The following is a 15,003-nucleotide window of genomic DNA, read 5'->3' as shown; positions in this document are numbered from 1 at the left end:
CTCCAATAATTTATTTATTTATTTAAGATATTTTCTGGTAAATGTTACACACTGTACAGCCCTCTTAAAGTAGAACTGACTGTTTCATTTCCCCAGAAGGCCTATATCTTTACATTCCTGCTGAGTTCAAGACTCTTCATTGAACCTCATGAACTTTTGTCCCGAGTTTGTCACAAGTGTGTTGAGCAGCAGCGACTGGATGACCCGGTGCTGGATAAGGTTAGTTCAGTTCTACCATGGGAAGGTTCATGGCATTTGCAAAGAGCAGAGAGCTCTAGGGCTGATGGAAAACGCTGCTGATTTTGTCCTTAATGCATCTGTCCTTCTCTCTCTCCTCCCTGTTTGAATGTTACCGGTCCCATATGAGTTATTGTTGTTCCTGAGAACCTGACATAGTGGCATCCTACTAATACCATCAATAACCAAGAGTAGAGCTCCAGGTCCTAGTCCCTCCGAATCCTCTTCTAACCTCCCTTTCTCTCCCGCCCCCCACCGTCTCAGACTTCCCAGGTGATCTCCCTTCTTACTTCTTTAAGGCTCTGATCCAGGCTGCAGGCTGCAAGGAGGTAGGATTTAAACAGCACGCTGTCAATTGCACATGTCAGCAAACCACTGTCTTTCCCCTTTTTACTTAATACGTCTGGCCTTTTGCTTTCTTGCTTCTGGTACAGCACGTAACAATTCCTTTCGGGCTTACCTGTCACTGTGATGTCCACATAATAGCGCGCAACTACCCATTAACCTTCCGGTCTCTGTTCTGACAGATCATTCATACAGCTGGGCTGGGGGAGCGCCGCTATATCTCGCACACAAGGAACCATGTTTAAGTAATAGTAAGATTGTGACAAGCTAACAGAATGAGAAAATCCAAGCTGTTCTTGCGCCTTAGCTCATCCTGTTGTGCCAGAGAACTGTAGCAGATTCTGATATGGTATGTAACCATACACACTCGTCCTCTGGCAGTGTCTACGAGGAGGTTGGAATTGAGAAGATTAACTCATCCAGTGCCAGATTCCATCACAACTTTCATGAGCGTGTCAGTGAGGACTTACAGTATGCTGGAGGTGTTTTTTGTCCTAGATGGCACTTTGGTTGATGTCCGGCATGATGGAGCAGAGAAGACTGTGCATCAGTCATTTGATACTATTGTTAGTGAAATACCAGAATGATCAAAATTATTGGCAGTATCATTGTCTCTTGCTTTCAAACTGGGAATCTCAGCATCAGCTCAAGATTTATGCAACTGCATGAAACCATTAACCTGAGAACACTTTGCTACGTTCTGGCCCCAATATTCATCCCCACCATCCAAATTTGTGCTTTGCACCGGCAGCTGATTTGCATGTGTAAAAGCAGTCACCTCTCCAAGTGCCTGACTTGCACATGAAAATTGCTGCTTGTTTGTGCAATAGAAATATCTGCTTGTGTTTGCAAAGTCTGAAACAATGGCTCTGAGATGTGAAATGCTCTACTCATTTACATGGGTGCTAACCCAGGTGCCACTTACGGTCATTTCAATGTGAGCGTTGTTAAGTATTCCACAGCTCACCGGAGCTTGTAAGAAAAGAGAGGAAGTATGAAGATCTACCCAATCTGCCTTTATCTACCCAATCTGCCAGGTAGGCCTGGTGCAGGGAAAGGGAGGCACGGTTGATTTGATTTCCTTAAGGTGGGGTTAAGCTTTAAAATTTTGGGAAGACCTGCTTATGAGCATCCTTCCCACACAGCCTCAGTAGCAAACACTTTCTTGAGTCACGTCCTGTGACCAGCACAAATGTGTCTCCTTCAATCCATAAGCTTAGTAAGCATCAGTTTACCCAACTGGACCAAAAAATACTCCCAAATCCTTGCCGTTTCCACCAGAGCCTTCTCCATAATAGCCACTTGCTGGTACTTGAGCATGTGTCTTCTAATGCTAGCTGGCAGTGACTATTTATAGAGCTGTGGTACATTGAAACCTGTTGTTGGCGGGAAGCTGTAATATGCATTTTAACCAACTTCTTCAGAAAGCAGAAGGCTGTGGAGCATAACTGTATAATTTTTCCTGATTACAGTATAATTTTTCCTGATTCCCCACTGCATGCTCCATACGCAAGCTGTTTGTTTTGGTCCATGTTTTCTGTAAATAAAAATGCAATTGTTGTTTAGAGCAGTGGCACTCCACCTTTCCAGACTACTCTACCCCCTTCAAGAGTCTGATTTGTCTTGCATATCCCCAAGTTCCACCTCAGTTAAAAACGACTTGCTTACAAAATCAGACATAAAAATACAAAAGTGCCACAGCACCCTATTACTAAAAAATTGCTGACTTTCTCATTTTTACCATATAAATATAAAATAAACCAATTGGAATATACATATTTCAGTGTGTAGTATATAGAGCAGTATAAACAAGTCATTGTCCGTATGAAATTTTAGTTTGTACTGACTTCGCTAGTGCTTTTTATGTAGCCTGTTGTAAAACTAGGCAGATATCTAGATGAGTTGATGTACCCCCAGGGTAAGCGTACCCCTGGTTGAGAATCACTGGTTTAGAGCAATTTGCTCTGCCTGTTGTCTTGGATTATGGAAAAATAAAACTTTGGAAGCAACATGCATTAAAATATATTTAGATAATGCTCCCCCACCTACATCCCCAAACTTGTCTGACAGTCGCATAATCGGATACATCTAGACCCGCTCAAAATTGGCTGCAGGTCTATATTATATGAGTTCGTGTCAGGGCTGGCTCCAGGCACCAGCGAAGGAAGCAGGTGCCTGGGGCGGCACGTCCGGATATTCGGCGGCAATTTGGCGGCGGGTCCCTCAGTCCCTCTCTTTCTCTTTGAGCTGCCACCGAAGAGGAAGAGAGGGAGCGAAGGACCCGCTGCTGAATTGCTGCAGAAGAATGAAGTGGCGCGATTGAGCTGCCGCCGAAGTGCCGCCAATCAGCTTTATCTTTTTTTTTTTTTCCCCCGCTTCGCCGCTTGGGGCGGCAAAAAAGCTGGAGCCGGCCCTGGTTCGTGTTCTCTTTGTCTTGCCCAACCCCCCTTCCTGATGGCTTATTCCATGAGAAGTGGACAGCATTACCAATAATCAGAGATGCAGTAAAGCTACCAAATTGGCTGTATTGTACATCTCTTCTTCCTCTATGCTACATCTACCAAACAGTGTCCACTCCATGGTATATCTTAACAGAAAGCAAAGAAGCAAAAGAAATCATCTATTTGTTGACTCAAGAAACTCTTTGCAACCATTTTTTTCCCCAGCAAAGTGATTGCAGTATGAGAGGGGGAGGAAGGGGAGGAATGTATGTTTCAGATTTTTTAAAAAGGCCAGATCTTTTAAAATAAGGTATCACAGTTGCACCAACAAAATATGTCCATCCAATCACAAACAGGCAATTGCATGTGCAAAATACATAAATCTGCATGTAGAACAGACAGTTGTACATGCAGAGAGGCACTTGTATATTTTGCATGCAGAAATGTGTCATTTGTGCACCAGATTACTTGTTTGCATGTGAGCAGATTTTGCTGGTGCAGCCGTAAGTGCCTTCCTTGAAAATCTGGCCCCAAACGCAGTTCGGCGGGCATTTGTCAGAACTTTGTTGAATGTGTTTTCAATCAGTATCTATTACTCTTGTCTGTGTTCCAGGCGCGGATCAGAAAATTTGGGCCTAAACTCCTACAGTTGTTGACAGAATGGACAGAAACGTTCCCCTATGATTTTCAGGAAGAGCGGATGATTGGCCATTTGAAAGACATGATTGACAGGATAGCCCCGTGTGACGAGGTGAGGATGAGATCTCTCAGGAACTTGCATCCCCAGGGGATACTAAATTCACCCCTCTGCCCGGTTTCCCCTTTATTTTTTTGCTGCTGTTTTACACATTCTGATCCGTTCCTATTGCTGAAGACTTTTACAAGGGAACCCAGATTCTGCTGTTTTGCTGATAAAAATCCATAGTAGATCTATTTAAATCAATGTCTGTCTATCTAGGTCAGGGGTCGGCAACCTATGGCATGCATGCCAAACACGGCATGCAAGCCAATTTTGAGTGGCACGCTGCCGAGGTCCTGGCCCCCAGCCCCACTCAGCTCCCCCCACCCACTGCTCTCCCCTGCAGGGGCAGGAGGCAGAAGCTTGGTCCTGCGGCAGCCAAACTTCCCCCTTCCCCCACTTCTTCCCCCAGCGTGGTGCTTTCCTGCCCCTCCTCCTCCCCCTCCCTCTCCCTGTGCCGATCAGCTGATCGTCCTTGTGAGGGGGAGGGGGATGAGTGGCAGCATGCTCCCTTCTCCGTAGAGGAGGCAGAGAAGAGGTAGGGTCGGGGCCTTGGGGAAGGGGGTGGAACAGGGCATATCCCTTCCAGCCCCCTGCAATGAGCCGCTCAGGGCAGGGTGTTGAAGCACCCCCACGAGCTGAGCACCCCAGCCCTCTGCCCTGACCCCCCCACACACACCCAACCTTCTGCCCTGCACCTCCACACCCCTGAACTCCCCCCCACACCCAGCCTTCTGCCCTGCACCCCCCACACCCCCCAGTCCTCTGCCCTGACCCCTGAACCCCCCCACACCTCCACTGTCCTCTGTCCTGACCCCTGAACCCCCCCACACCTCCACTGTCCTCTGTCCTGACCCCTGAACCCCCCCACGCCCCCAGCCTTCTGCCCTGCACCCCCACACCCCTTAGCCCTCTGCCCTGACCCCTGAACCCCCCCCACACCTCCACTGTCCTCTGTCCTGACCCCTGAACCCCCCCACATCCCCAGCCTTCTGCCTTGCACCCCCACACCCCTTAGCCCTCTGACCTGACCTCTGAACCCCCCCCACACCCAGCCTTCTGCCCTGCACCCCCCACACACCCCCAGCCCTCTGCCCTGACCCCTGAACCCCCACACACACCCAGCCTTCTGCCCTGCACCCCCACAGCCCCCATCCCTCTACCCTGACCCCTGAACCCCCACACACACCCAGACTTCTGCCCTGCATCCCCCCACACACACCCAGCCCTCTGTCCTGACCCCTGAACCCCCCCCCACACCCAGCCCTCTGCCCTGACCCCCCCCCCCCAGGTCTGGGGTCCCTGCTGCCGGCCCCTTGCCAGCCGGCATCCCGGCCGCAGGCCCCGCTCAGCCCGCTGCCAGCCTAGGTGAACAGAACCCCAGGCTGGCAGCGGGCTGAGCAGGCTGGCGGGGTAAGATCAGCATTTTAATTTAATTTTAAATAAAGCTTCTTAAACATTTTGAAAACCTTGTTTACTTTACATACAACAATAGTTTAGTTATATAATATAGAGTTATAGAGAGAGACCTTCTAAAAAACGTTAAAATGTATTACTGGCACGCGAAACCTTAAATTAAAGTGAATGAATGAAGACTTGGCACACCACTTCTGAAAGGTTGCCTACCCCTGATCTAGGTACTCAGATAGCCATAGCATAGGCACCTCACAGTCACTAATGGCTTTTGTCCTGACCACTTCTCTTTGAAGTAGAGAAGCATTATCCCCATTTTACAGATTGGGAACTGAGGCGCCGATTGGGAACCTGGGTCTCTTGAGTCTGCCGCTAGTGGAGAAGTCCATTGCCCTAACTAGACCATCCTTGCTACCCAAGCAGTGACTAATGGAACATGCAGATGTGTTTAATGCAACATATGTGGGATAGATCTTCTCAAGTGATTTTACATGGCTAAATAAAATCCTTGCTTGATTGAGGACACTGAAGTAAAGCTCATTATCCCAGAGAAGATGAGTCTTCATAGAGCCACCTGGGGTCATTTACAGTCAAACTCTGCCTCCTGATTCTCTTTCTGTCTCCCCTTCCCTTTTTTCCTTGTTCCTCTCCAGTCTTATTTCCTTGTACCCTCTCCCACTCATATTCCTCATTTTCCATCTCTCTTCTATCCCCTCCGTGTCTGCCCCTGTAGGCTGCGAACTTTGCCTTTCTGTCACCTTCTTTCACTAGCTAACCCAGAGGGGTTTTGGTTCAGAGATTTTATCACTGAGCTGATTAATATTGTGGAGCCGGGATCCAGAAACGGAACAGATACAGAACATCAGATTCAGATCATGGCCTGACTAATGTCACTGGGATTCACAATAAAGACCAAAAGGTCAATGGGCCAGAACGTTAGCTCATTTTGTACCTTGTTCGCTTTAGGCCATAAAAATTAAGGCTCAGTATAAAACCATCAAGGGTTGGACAGTGTTTTAGGGATCTCTCTCATTGGCTTGATAGAGTGGCTTGGGGGAGATTTTAAACACTGAAAAATGAGCTGAAAGGGTCTCCTCTGAAAGTGACAAAATCTGAATGATACCGAGCACTTACCAGGCCAGATTCACATCTGCATTATGCTGGCAGAAGCTGGTGTGAACTGGGGCTAGGGTGACCAGATGTCCCGATTTTATAGACAGAGTCCCAATTTTCAGGTATTTTTCTCACATAAGCACCTGTTACCGCCCCCACACCTCCTGTCCTGATTTTTGACACTTGCTATCTGGTCAGCCTAACTGGGGCACAGAGCCTACAGTTCCCTTTTTCTAGGAGTGAGCTGGTAAGGGACCAGTGCCACCTGAAACCTGAGCACTGCTGGCCAGGGAGAGGGCATGGCCTAGTGACAAACTTATGATGGCGATTGTATGACGGGGATGCTTGTGATGGTAGGGGACAAGGCTCAACAGCCCTGCAGCTCACTTCCAGTTTTTGTCGTGTGTTCCTACAGCTTATACTTCAGGATTTCAGCTGGCCATTGGCAGGGATCGGGAAGGAATTTTTTCTCACGGTGTATTCTGTGGGGTTTTTTCTGTAAAAATTCTGTGATGGAATTTTCCCCCAGGTGAGATTGGCGGTGACCTTGGGGGAGGGTGGAGTTGCCTTCCTCTGCAGTGTGTGTATGTGCGGGAGTCACTTGCCAAGATTATCTGGGTGTATCTCACTTAATCATTCCCCTGCCATTGTGGGGACCTCGGGCACTGGTGCACCTCGGTCGCTCCTATTCTCTACCTGTGGCATATAATAGTCTAGTCTCCTGTGGGCTGTAATATGTCAGTCTGATTTTGGTGGTTGGGTTTAGTGAGTGGGTGGTGTGATATTCAGGACCTCAGCCTAGTGGTACCTGGTGGTACCTTCTTGCTTTAAACTCTAACTCTATGTGCCAATAAGTGAAAGAGCCAAAGCTCTCTAGAGCTGAGACAGTAAGAGACTTGTATCCTTTTGCAGAATGGCCCAGAGGGGGATCCTGTAACCCAAACTTGCGAATGGGTTACATGAGCACAGCCTGTAGGGGGCCTTTGGTGGAGATGGAAGCAGCCCCAAGGGAAGGTAGTGGTGGAAACAGCTCCCCTCCCCTGAAGCTAGATGCCCAGAGGAAAGTGCCTTGCTGGCAACTTGATTGGCCGTAGCCTGAATTAAACTGGCCCAGACAGTTCTCTGCACCTTCACGCCATGCTTCAGGGATTGACCGGGGAATCCTTCCAGCACTTCTGGCAAGTGAGTCACTTTACAGCGACAGTGAGGGGGGGAAGGGACAAAGTGGCAGTGTCCTAACGGAAGCCGGAACTGGCTCCCAATCCTGTGCTCAGTCCTCTAGCCCAGGCTGCCTCTCACAATCAGAGACCGTTTTTCTGTTTAAAAATCCCCCCAGAGAGTAGCCCAAACATCTGAATGCCTGTCACAGGCAGTGGGAGCTCCCCTCTGAAGATCCCCTTGCATAAGGGACTGAAAATGCAAACGTGGTTTGAAAAATTCAGGTTGTACCTTCACACTTGGCACGCAACATATCTGTGTGTGCCAGGATGGAAAATACTCTAGCACTGCCACTGCTGTCCTTAATGCTAATTAGCTTTGTCACTCTAGGGACAGGAGGAGAACTCTGGGATTATAGCAATTAAAATGCCATGTACACTTTAAAATTTAATTCCTCAGGAAAGAAGAAGCCACAGATACCGCACTTGGGATAATCAGCCCACACCTTCCTCCCCATAGACACGTCTTCAAAAAATGTCTGGATAAGGGCATCTCTTTTCATTGGGGATCTGATTCTGTAGACGCTACTCCCCCACTGATCTCCATGGGAGTTTTGCATAAGAACTGCAGGAGCAGGTCCTTAGTTTGCCTACCAAAGTTTATTCCTTATGCTGATTAACAACAGTACTTGGATGTAATTACAAATGGTGTGTGATGTAATTACAAACCACTTCTTCTGCGCTTGACCCTGGCCATTGCAATTGCACCACACCACACTAGATACACTGGCCGGACAAGATGCTAATTGCAAGACCATAAATATTCAGCGTGCTGCCGTAGATATAGCCTGTTGATATTAAGGGGAGTCATGCTCCTAAATCCACTTGTGCTTAGCTGTAAATGGTGATCATGTGCTAAATGGACTGCATTGGACTGAATATTAATCCGAGATGTGAAATACAGAGATTCCTGTGGCGTAAAATGCTGACTGGAAACGGAGGTAGCATTAACCTCTGGATATTATCTGGTAACAGGAATTAGTTGCAATAAACAGTGAACCTGCTGTTTCTAAGTCATTTGCAAATGCATATGCTTCTGGGGCAGGAATTAAAGCCTAAAACCAAACAACATCTTTTATGAGTGTTGCATTACGTGACCTGCAATATAAAAGCCTGTATGTGACAGGTAATACAACCTGAAGTATCTCCCAGATGCTTTACAACTGTTTAGTGAAATGCAGCCCCTTTGGGGGGCAGAAAGTGGCACTTCTTAACTGAACACAGCAACTTGTGGTCTGTTATGCTGGAAGCCAGACTAGATGATCATAGTGGTCCCCTCTGGCCTTTAAACCCCATTAACTCTATCCATAGCGGAGTGGAACAGAGCAGTGGAGAGAGGGGATGCCTGTGGGACTTGAATTCAGATTCAGGGGCCTGGCATTCAAATACATTCAGAAGCCGAGTGATATTAAAAATAGCACAAAGCCCATGCAGATGATAAGGAAAAGGGCTAATAGTGCATTGACAGTCTTTAATTACTGCTCGGTTAACCATGGGATGTGGAAAAGTTCAGTGTCCATTGGCTGCCTCCAGGCTCATTCTAGGCTTTTAGGCCACAGATGTGGGCAACCCAGTTAAAAAAACAAAACAAAACGGCATGATTGAAAGAGAAGGGAAAGGAAATGTGCCCCTCCCATCCACATGAAATGGAAGCAGCTGCTGTTGGGCTGGGCTGGCATAGCCACTGGCAATGCACTGGCTGGCTGTACACTGGCATTGCTACCCTGGTTTGGCTTGCCAGGAGGCCACCATAAATAAAATGCCAGGAGAAGAGAGTGGGGGTGAGGGACTGCATGATTGTTGAATGGAGCCTGACTGCAAGGGAGCACAAGGAGAGTGCCAGGGACACACTGCTCCCAGAACAGCCTCCCCATGCATGGCTGTGGCCCAATGCCACGCCCCCATGGAGGAGACACCCTAGGCTGCACTGGGTATCTGGGCTGGTCCTGTGGCCAGTTATGCTGGAACCTCACTCAACCCAATTACACAGTTTGGGAGGGGAGTCTCACCCAGATTTCTTCCTCCTTTGTCTCTGCTCCCACAGATAAATCTCTAGCCAGATTGACCTTTTTTTACTGCTACTTATAAATTGCAATGTACATGTTAACAGCCCAAAACTGGCAGTGTGTCTCATAAATTATACAGCTCTATTGAAATGCAGCCATCTCTGGGGTGGAGTGTATACCCCAGCCTGGGTACAGTGTGCTGCAGGGAAATTTTGGCCAAGGACACTGGGGGAAACCCCCTGACGCTTAGAAAAATTGCTTTGGGGTCTTTAATACCCAGGCGACTGAAGAGGACAAAGATCCCCACAGAATAACCTGCATAGCATTCAGCTTACCTGCATCAGAAGGTGTGAGACGTCATGTAATGGTGCATGGTCAGGAGCAGAGTGGAGACAGGTCTTGGTGTCAGTCTGATTGTTGTTGACTGCAGACTACAGACAGGATAGGACCCCCTCCTTCCCTTAAAGCTACTGGAGATTCTTCCTTACCTAATAGAGACCATCTCCTGCAACCTGGGGGATGCAGACAGAAATACACTATCTGCACCAGATCCTCAGCTAGTGCAAACGGGCTCATTGACTCGAGTGAAGCTATGCCCATTTTCGGTAGCTGGGGATCTGGCTCATTAGGTGTTCTGGACTCTTGTACTTCGGTATCAGTTTGTTCAGCACTCGCATGCAGGAAAATGTCCTAGGAACATATTATAAGAAAATAACGTTTAAAGCTCGGGCAGCAGTAAATCGTGACTGTATTTTGAAATCTGCACTTACAATACTGAGTGATAAGCTTATTCTGAATGGAGCCGGGGCATATCCTTCTGAGGCACAGAGTCTGCTGTCACTTACATCCTGGAATTATCCCCGTGCAAGTCATCGGGGAGAGGAGAATCAGACCCCATATCGGAAACACATCAATGGAAGAGACTGATTCTGAATGGCAAATGAAGAGCCATGTTATGGAGAGAATTGTCACATCTTAAATCAGAGTCAGATGTTCATGAATGTTCTGGGCAGTGTGACAAAGTTCCTCCTCTATCTTGGTGGGTCTTGCGCTTATTGGTGGATTTTCTTGCCTCAGAGATTCACCATGTGGGTTGGGGAACAGCCCAGAGACCTTCACCTCTGGAAGAACCCACAGTCCAGGTCAATTGGGAGGTTTGGGGGGAACCCGGGCCCGCCCTCTACTCCGGGTTCCAGCCCTGTGGACTGCAGCTGTCTATAGTGCCTCCTGTAACAGCTGCATGACAGCTACAACTCCCTGGGCTACTTCCCCATGGCCTCCTCCAAACACCTTCCTTATTCTCACCACAGGACCTTCCTCCTGGTGTCTGATAACACTTGTGCTCCTCAGTCATCCAGCAGCACACCCTGTCACTCTCAGCTCCTTGCGCCTCTTGCTCCCAGCTCCTCACACTCGCACCACAAACTGAAGTGAGCTCCTTTTAAAACCCAGGTGCCCTGATTAGCCTGCCTTAATTGATTCTAGCAGCTTCTTCTTAATTGGCTCCAGGTGTCCTAATTAGCCTGCCTGCCTTAACTGGTTCTAGCAGGTTCCTGATTACTCTAGTGCAGCCCCTGCTCTGGTCATTCAGGGAACAGAAAACTACTCATCCAGTGACCAGTATATTTGCCCTCTACCAGACTCCTGTACCCCAGGGTCTGGGTCTGTCACAGCTGGAATAATTAACGCTACTTTAAGGTTTGCAGCAGTTGTAGGAAGATCTCTAAGGCAGCTGGCCTCCATTCAACCACCTGCTGGTACCCGCGACAGGACCCTTTTACAAAAAGCCTGTCTCTTCCACAGGAGTTCACTGTTTATTGAGTTTGGAAATAACTCCTACTTCTAAGCTTTTCTAGTGAGTCCAGGTAAAAATCCAAGGTTGACATTACCCTATGTGTTTTAGGCTCAGTTTAAAGGGACCGCATTAGCCCTGCCTGATTGCAATATAGTGGGGAAAGCCTTCCATGCTCTGAGTGGGATTTCCAGATTTTATCACTGCTTGGTCATTGCAGGCCACATTGGCTATGTCTGTACTGCAGCTGGGAGCATGCCTCACGGCCCAGGTAGACACTTGGTCCAGGAGTGAAGTTAATGGTAGACTCCCAAATTGCTACATAACAACCAGTTTTGGAGTCCAACATGCAGCATATTTCCTCTCTGGCCCTGACACACACCCCTCCACTCCACCGTGCACCTTCCCCCCCCTCTCCCCGTCTCTTGCTCTACAGGCACCAGCAGTGAAAGGTCTGTGTTGAAGGTCAGTAGGAGTAGTTGAATAGGCCATGAGCTTTGCAGCGAAGCACGTGCAATAGCCACTGCTACACTATGTTGCTTTTTATTATTATATATGGAAGTCAAATCCTATTGAGGAAAACAGAAGGGAGCAGAAAGTCTGGCAACTCAAGTATAAAACTATAATTAGGCAGGCCAAAAAAAGAATTAGAAGAGCAACAGGCAAAAGAGACAAAAACTAGCAGCAATTTTTTATAGTACATCAGAAAAAGGAAGCCTGCCAAACAATCAGTGGGGCCACTGATGATGATCGAGGTGCTAAAGGACCTCGCACAGTCAACCTGTGGAATTTGTTGCCAGGGGATGTTGTGAGGGGTAAAACTATAACAGGGTTCAAAAAAGAATTAGGTGAGTTCATGGAGGATAGGTCCATCAACAGCTATTAGCCAAGATGATTGGGGATGCAACCCCATGCTCAGTGTCCCTAAATCTCTGACTGCCAATAGCTGGGACTGGATGACGGGATGGCTCACTCGATAATTACCCTGTTTTGTTTGTTCTTTCTGAAGCATCTGGCAATGGCCATTGCTGGAAGACAGGCGACTGGACTATATGGACCATTGGTCTGACCTAGTATGGCCACTCTTATGTTCTTATGTATTTCGATAGCACCCACAGGCCCCACTCCCATTGAGCTAGGTGTTGTACAAACATATAACAAAAAGGTAGTTCCTTCCCCAAAGAGCTTACAACTTAATTACAAGACAGGTGGACACAACAAAACTGTGAACATCAAAAGCAACGTACCAGCAGCCTGCAGGAGACGGAGTAGCTATGCATGTCCCTGGACGTAGGCCCTGAGAAGGTGTGACAAGCATTGAAGAGAAAAACAATGATATTTTACAAAAAGTTCTTGGTATGGCAGGGTCCCTTTAATGTAATCCTACTGCTAAACTGTGTTACGTACTCAGGAGACGCCACCAATTTACAGCTCAACTTTTTCTGAAATAACATGCTAGATTATGATTAAGGCTAAGATTTTGTCATGGTTATTTTTAGTAAAAGTCATGGACAGGTTACGGGCAATAAACAAAAATTTAAGGATGCCGTGACCTGTCTGTGACTTTTGCTGCTAGGGCTCCAATGGTTTCCCCCACCACCGTGGTGGCTGGGAGCTGTGGGGTTCCCCCTCCACCTGCAGCAGCTGGAAGCTGCAGGGGCTTTCCGCCCATGGTGGCTGGGAGCTGCAGGGTGACCATATTTCCCAAAGAGAAAATGGGACACCCCCAGCCGCTCGCCCTGGAGGCTTCCCCTCTCCACCCACGCGAGACTGTTGCCCGTCGCTGGAGCCCTGAGCAGGGCCCCCTCAGGAGTCTGTCACCTGTCACTGGAACCTTGCAGGGGGGCCCCCTGTCGCTGCTGTCGCCTGTCATTGGAACCCTGCTAGGGCCCCGCTGGCTGCCAGATCCAGAGTCCTGCAGCCCCTGGGGCTGAAGCAGAGAATGTCATGGAGGTCTCTGGATCCATGACCTCCCTGACATAAATGTAGCCTTAATTATGATCTAGGGTGGACTCTCAGCTCTTCCTGTTAAATTGTTGCAGGTATTACATGGAATATTAGCCGTGCAACGCTTGCTGATTTCGCATGTGGCAGAAAAGAGACCCTGAGGACTAACAGTGACTTGGGAGCACTTTGATTCCTGTGTTGTACCTGCGCAGCTCCTCTTTCCGAGCATTGGAGTAGTTCCTCTCTGACTAAGGGGAGAGGAGGGCTCTCTATGCAGATACTTAAACAGTTTACTCCACTCTCCTGCCAGTTGACTAAGAAGGGGATTTGTGACCACCGATCTTTGGAAAGGAAGGAACAGGAAGGAGGCTAGGCACAGGCGGGTTTTCTGCTGCAAGACATCTAATTAAAAATTGATACTTTATTTTAAGCAGCAGTGCTGGAAAAAAAGCTAAAAACACTAGAGAGATTAGCCTTCTGCGTATAAGCTTTTGCTTCTTTGCCAGGTAATGAAGGGCCCAGCCCTGAACAGTTGCTGTATGCCGGTAAGGTCTGAGCCCCTGCAGCTCCCGTTCCCTTTTCTGGGAGTTGGGCAGTGTCCCGGGGGAGCTCAGTGCATCTCCAAATCAGGCCCAAATCATTGTTGTTTCAAATATTAATAGGAGCTGTAATTACAAGAGATTACGCCTGAACAAACGCTGTCATTAACTTAAGGAAGAACTCCCACCCTACAAATGCAAATTTCCTTTTGGAGAAACAGCATGAAAGAGGCACGGTGCCGTTGGTTGTGCTTGTTTGAAAGAATGCTGCCAGTACTATGAATCTTAGACTGAAATCAGAGATGGAAAGGAGCCATTAGGTCATCTAGCCCATTCCCTTAGGCTCCTGCAGGATTTTCCCCTACAGGATATTCCCCTGTCCTTTGTACAGGCTGGTTTCTAAAGCCTCTGTGCAGTGTTTATAAAAGTACACATGCTGAGAATGGTGGCTTGCCAAGCGTTGTGATTTGCATTTAGAGCGAGAAGTTTTAATTAAAATTTTGAGCTCCTGAGCCACCTGCGGGGCTCTGCTATCTTCTGAAGGACTTTCCTGGTTAAGAATTAAACATTTTGTTTAAATATTAAACAATAGCACTCTTCTTTTAATTGTTAAACTAGCAGCGAAGCAGAGTAGGATGGCATGCTCTCTAGCACTTAGCTCCCATATCATCAAGTGTCACTTTGTGGCAAGATGAACAGGAGTACTTGTGGCACCGTAGAGACTAACAAATTTATTTGAGCATAAGCTTTCGTGGGCTACAGCCCACTTCAGTTCTTTTTGCGGATACAGACTAACACGGCTGCTACTCTGAAACCTGTCTTTGTGGCAAGATGTTTACCAGCAGGAGTATTCCAAAATATAGTGTTGAATCTAATTTAAAACGTTATTTTCAGTTGCTGATTACAGTTTAAACAAGGCTGGAAATCCTTCTGTGATGGCAAAAGCTATAAGGCTGTTTACAAATACAGGGAAATGCTTCTTGGAGAAGACTACACTGAGCAAAATGAGTGTAACTCTTTTTTCAATGAGTTTCTTGGAGAAATTTTATTTAGAAATATTCCTGCTTATGTATATTCAGTGTCACCCTCTTCTTTCTCTATATATTATCTGGGACATTTATATGAATCTTTGTTTTCTGTGGCCTATTTCTAGATCTGTGAGAAATGTTCACTACAAAAGCAGGGGAAACTAGAAATGTAGACCAAGGTTTGTG

General features: G+C 47.5%; 1 protein-coding gene across 3 annotated transcripts in view; it reads left to right on the top strand.

Moving 5' to 3' along the window:
• The window catches only part of RASGEF1C (RasGEF domain family member 1C), a 109,750-nt gene that overhangs the window by 59,971 nt on the left and 34,776 nt on the right, over positions 1–15,003 (top strand). Inside the window, exons 2-4 of one of the 3 annotated variants that reach the window (XM_065409604.1) lie at positions 97–219; positions 3,637–3,774; positions 8,080–8,082. In XM_065409604.1, coding sequence (XP_065265676.1) covers positions 97–219; positions 3,637–3,774; positions 8,080–8,082 — 264 coding nt within the window. The remainder of the gene's footprint in view (positions 1–96; positions 220–3,636; positions 3,775–8,079; positions 8,083–15,003) is intronic. The other 2 variants (XM_065409602.1, XM_065409605.1) reach the window with 2 other exon arrangements.

This window comes from Emys orbicularis, chromosome 8 (genome assembly GCF_028017835.1).
Source record: "Emys orbicularis isolate rEmyOrb1 chromosome 8, rEmyOrb1.hap1, whole genome shotgun sequence".
NCBI lineage: Eukaryota > Metazoa > Chordata > Testudines > Emydidae > Emys > Emys orbicularis.
Note: the sequence above shows the minus strand (reverse complement) of the source record. Positions and strands in the feature narration are given on the sequence as shown.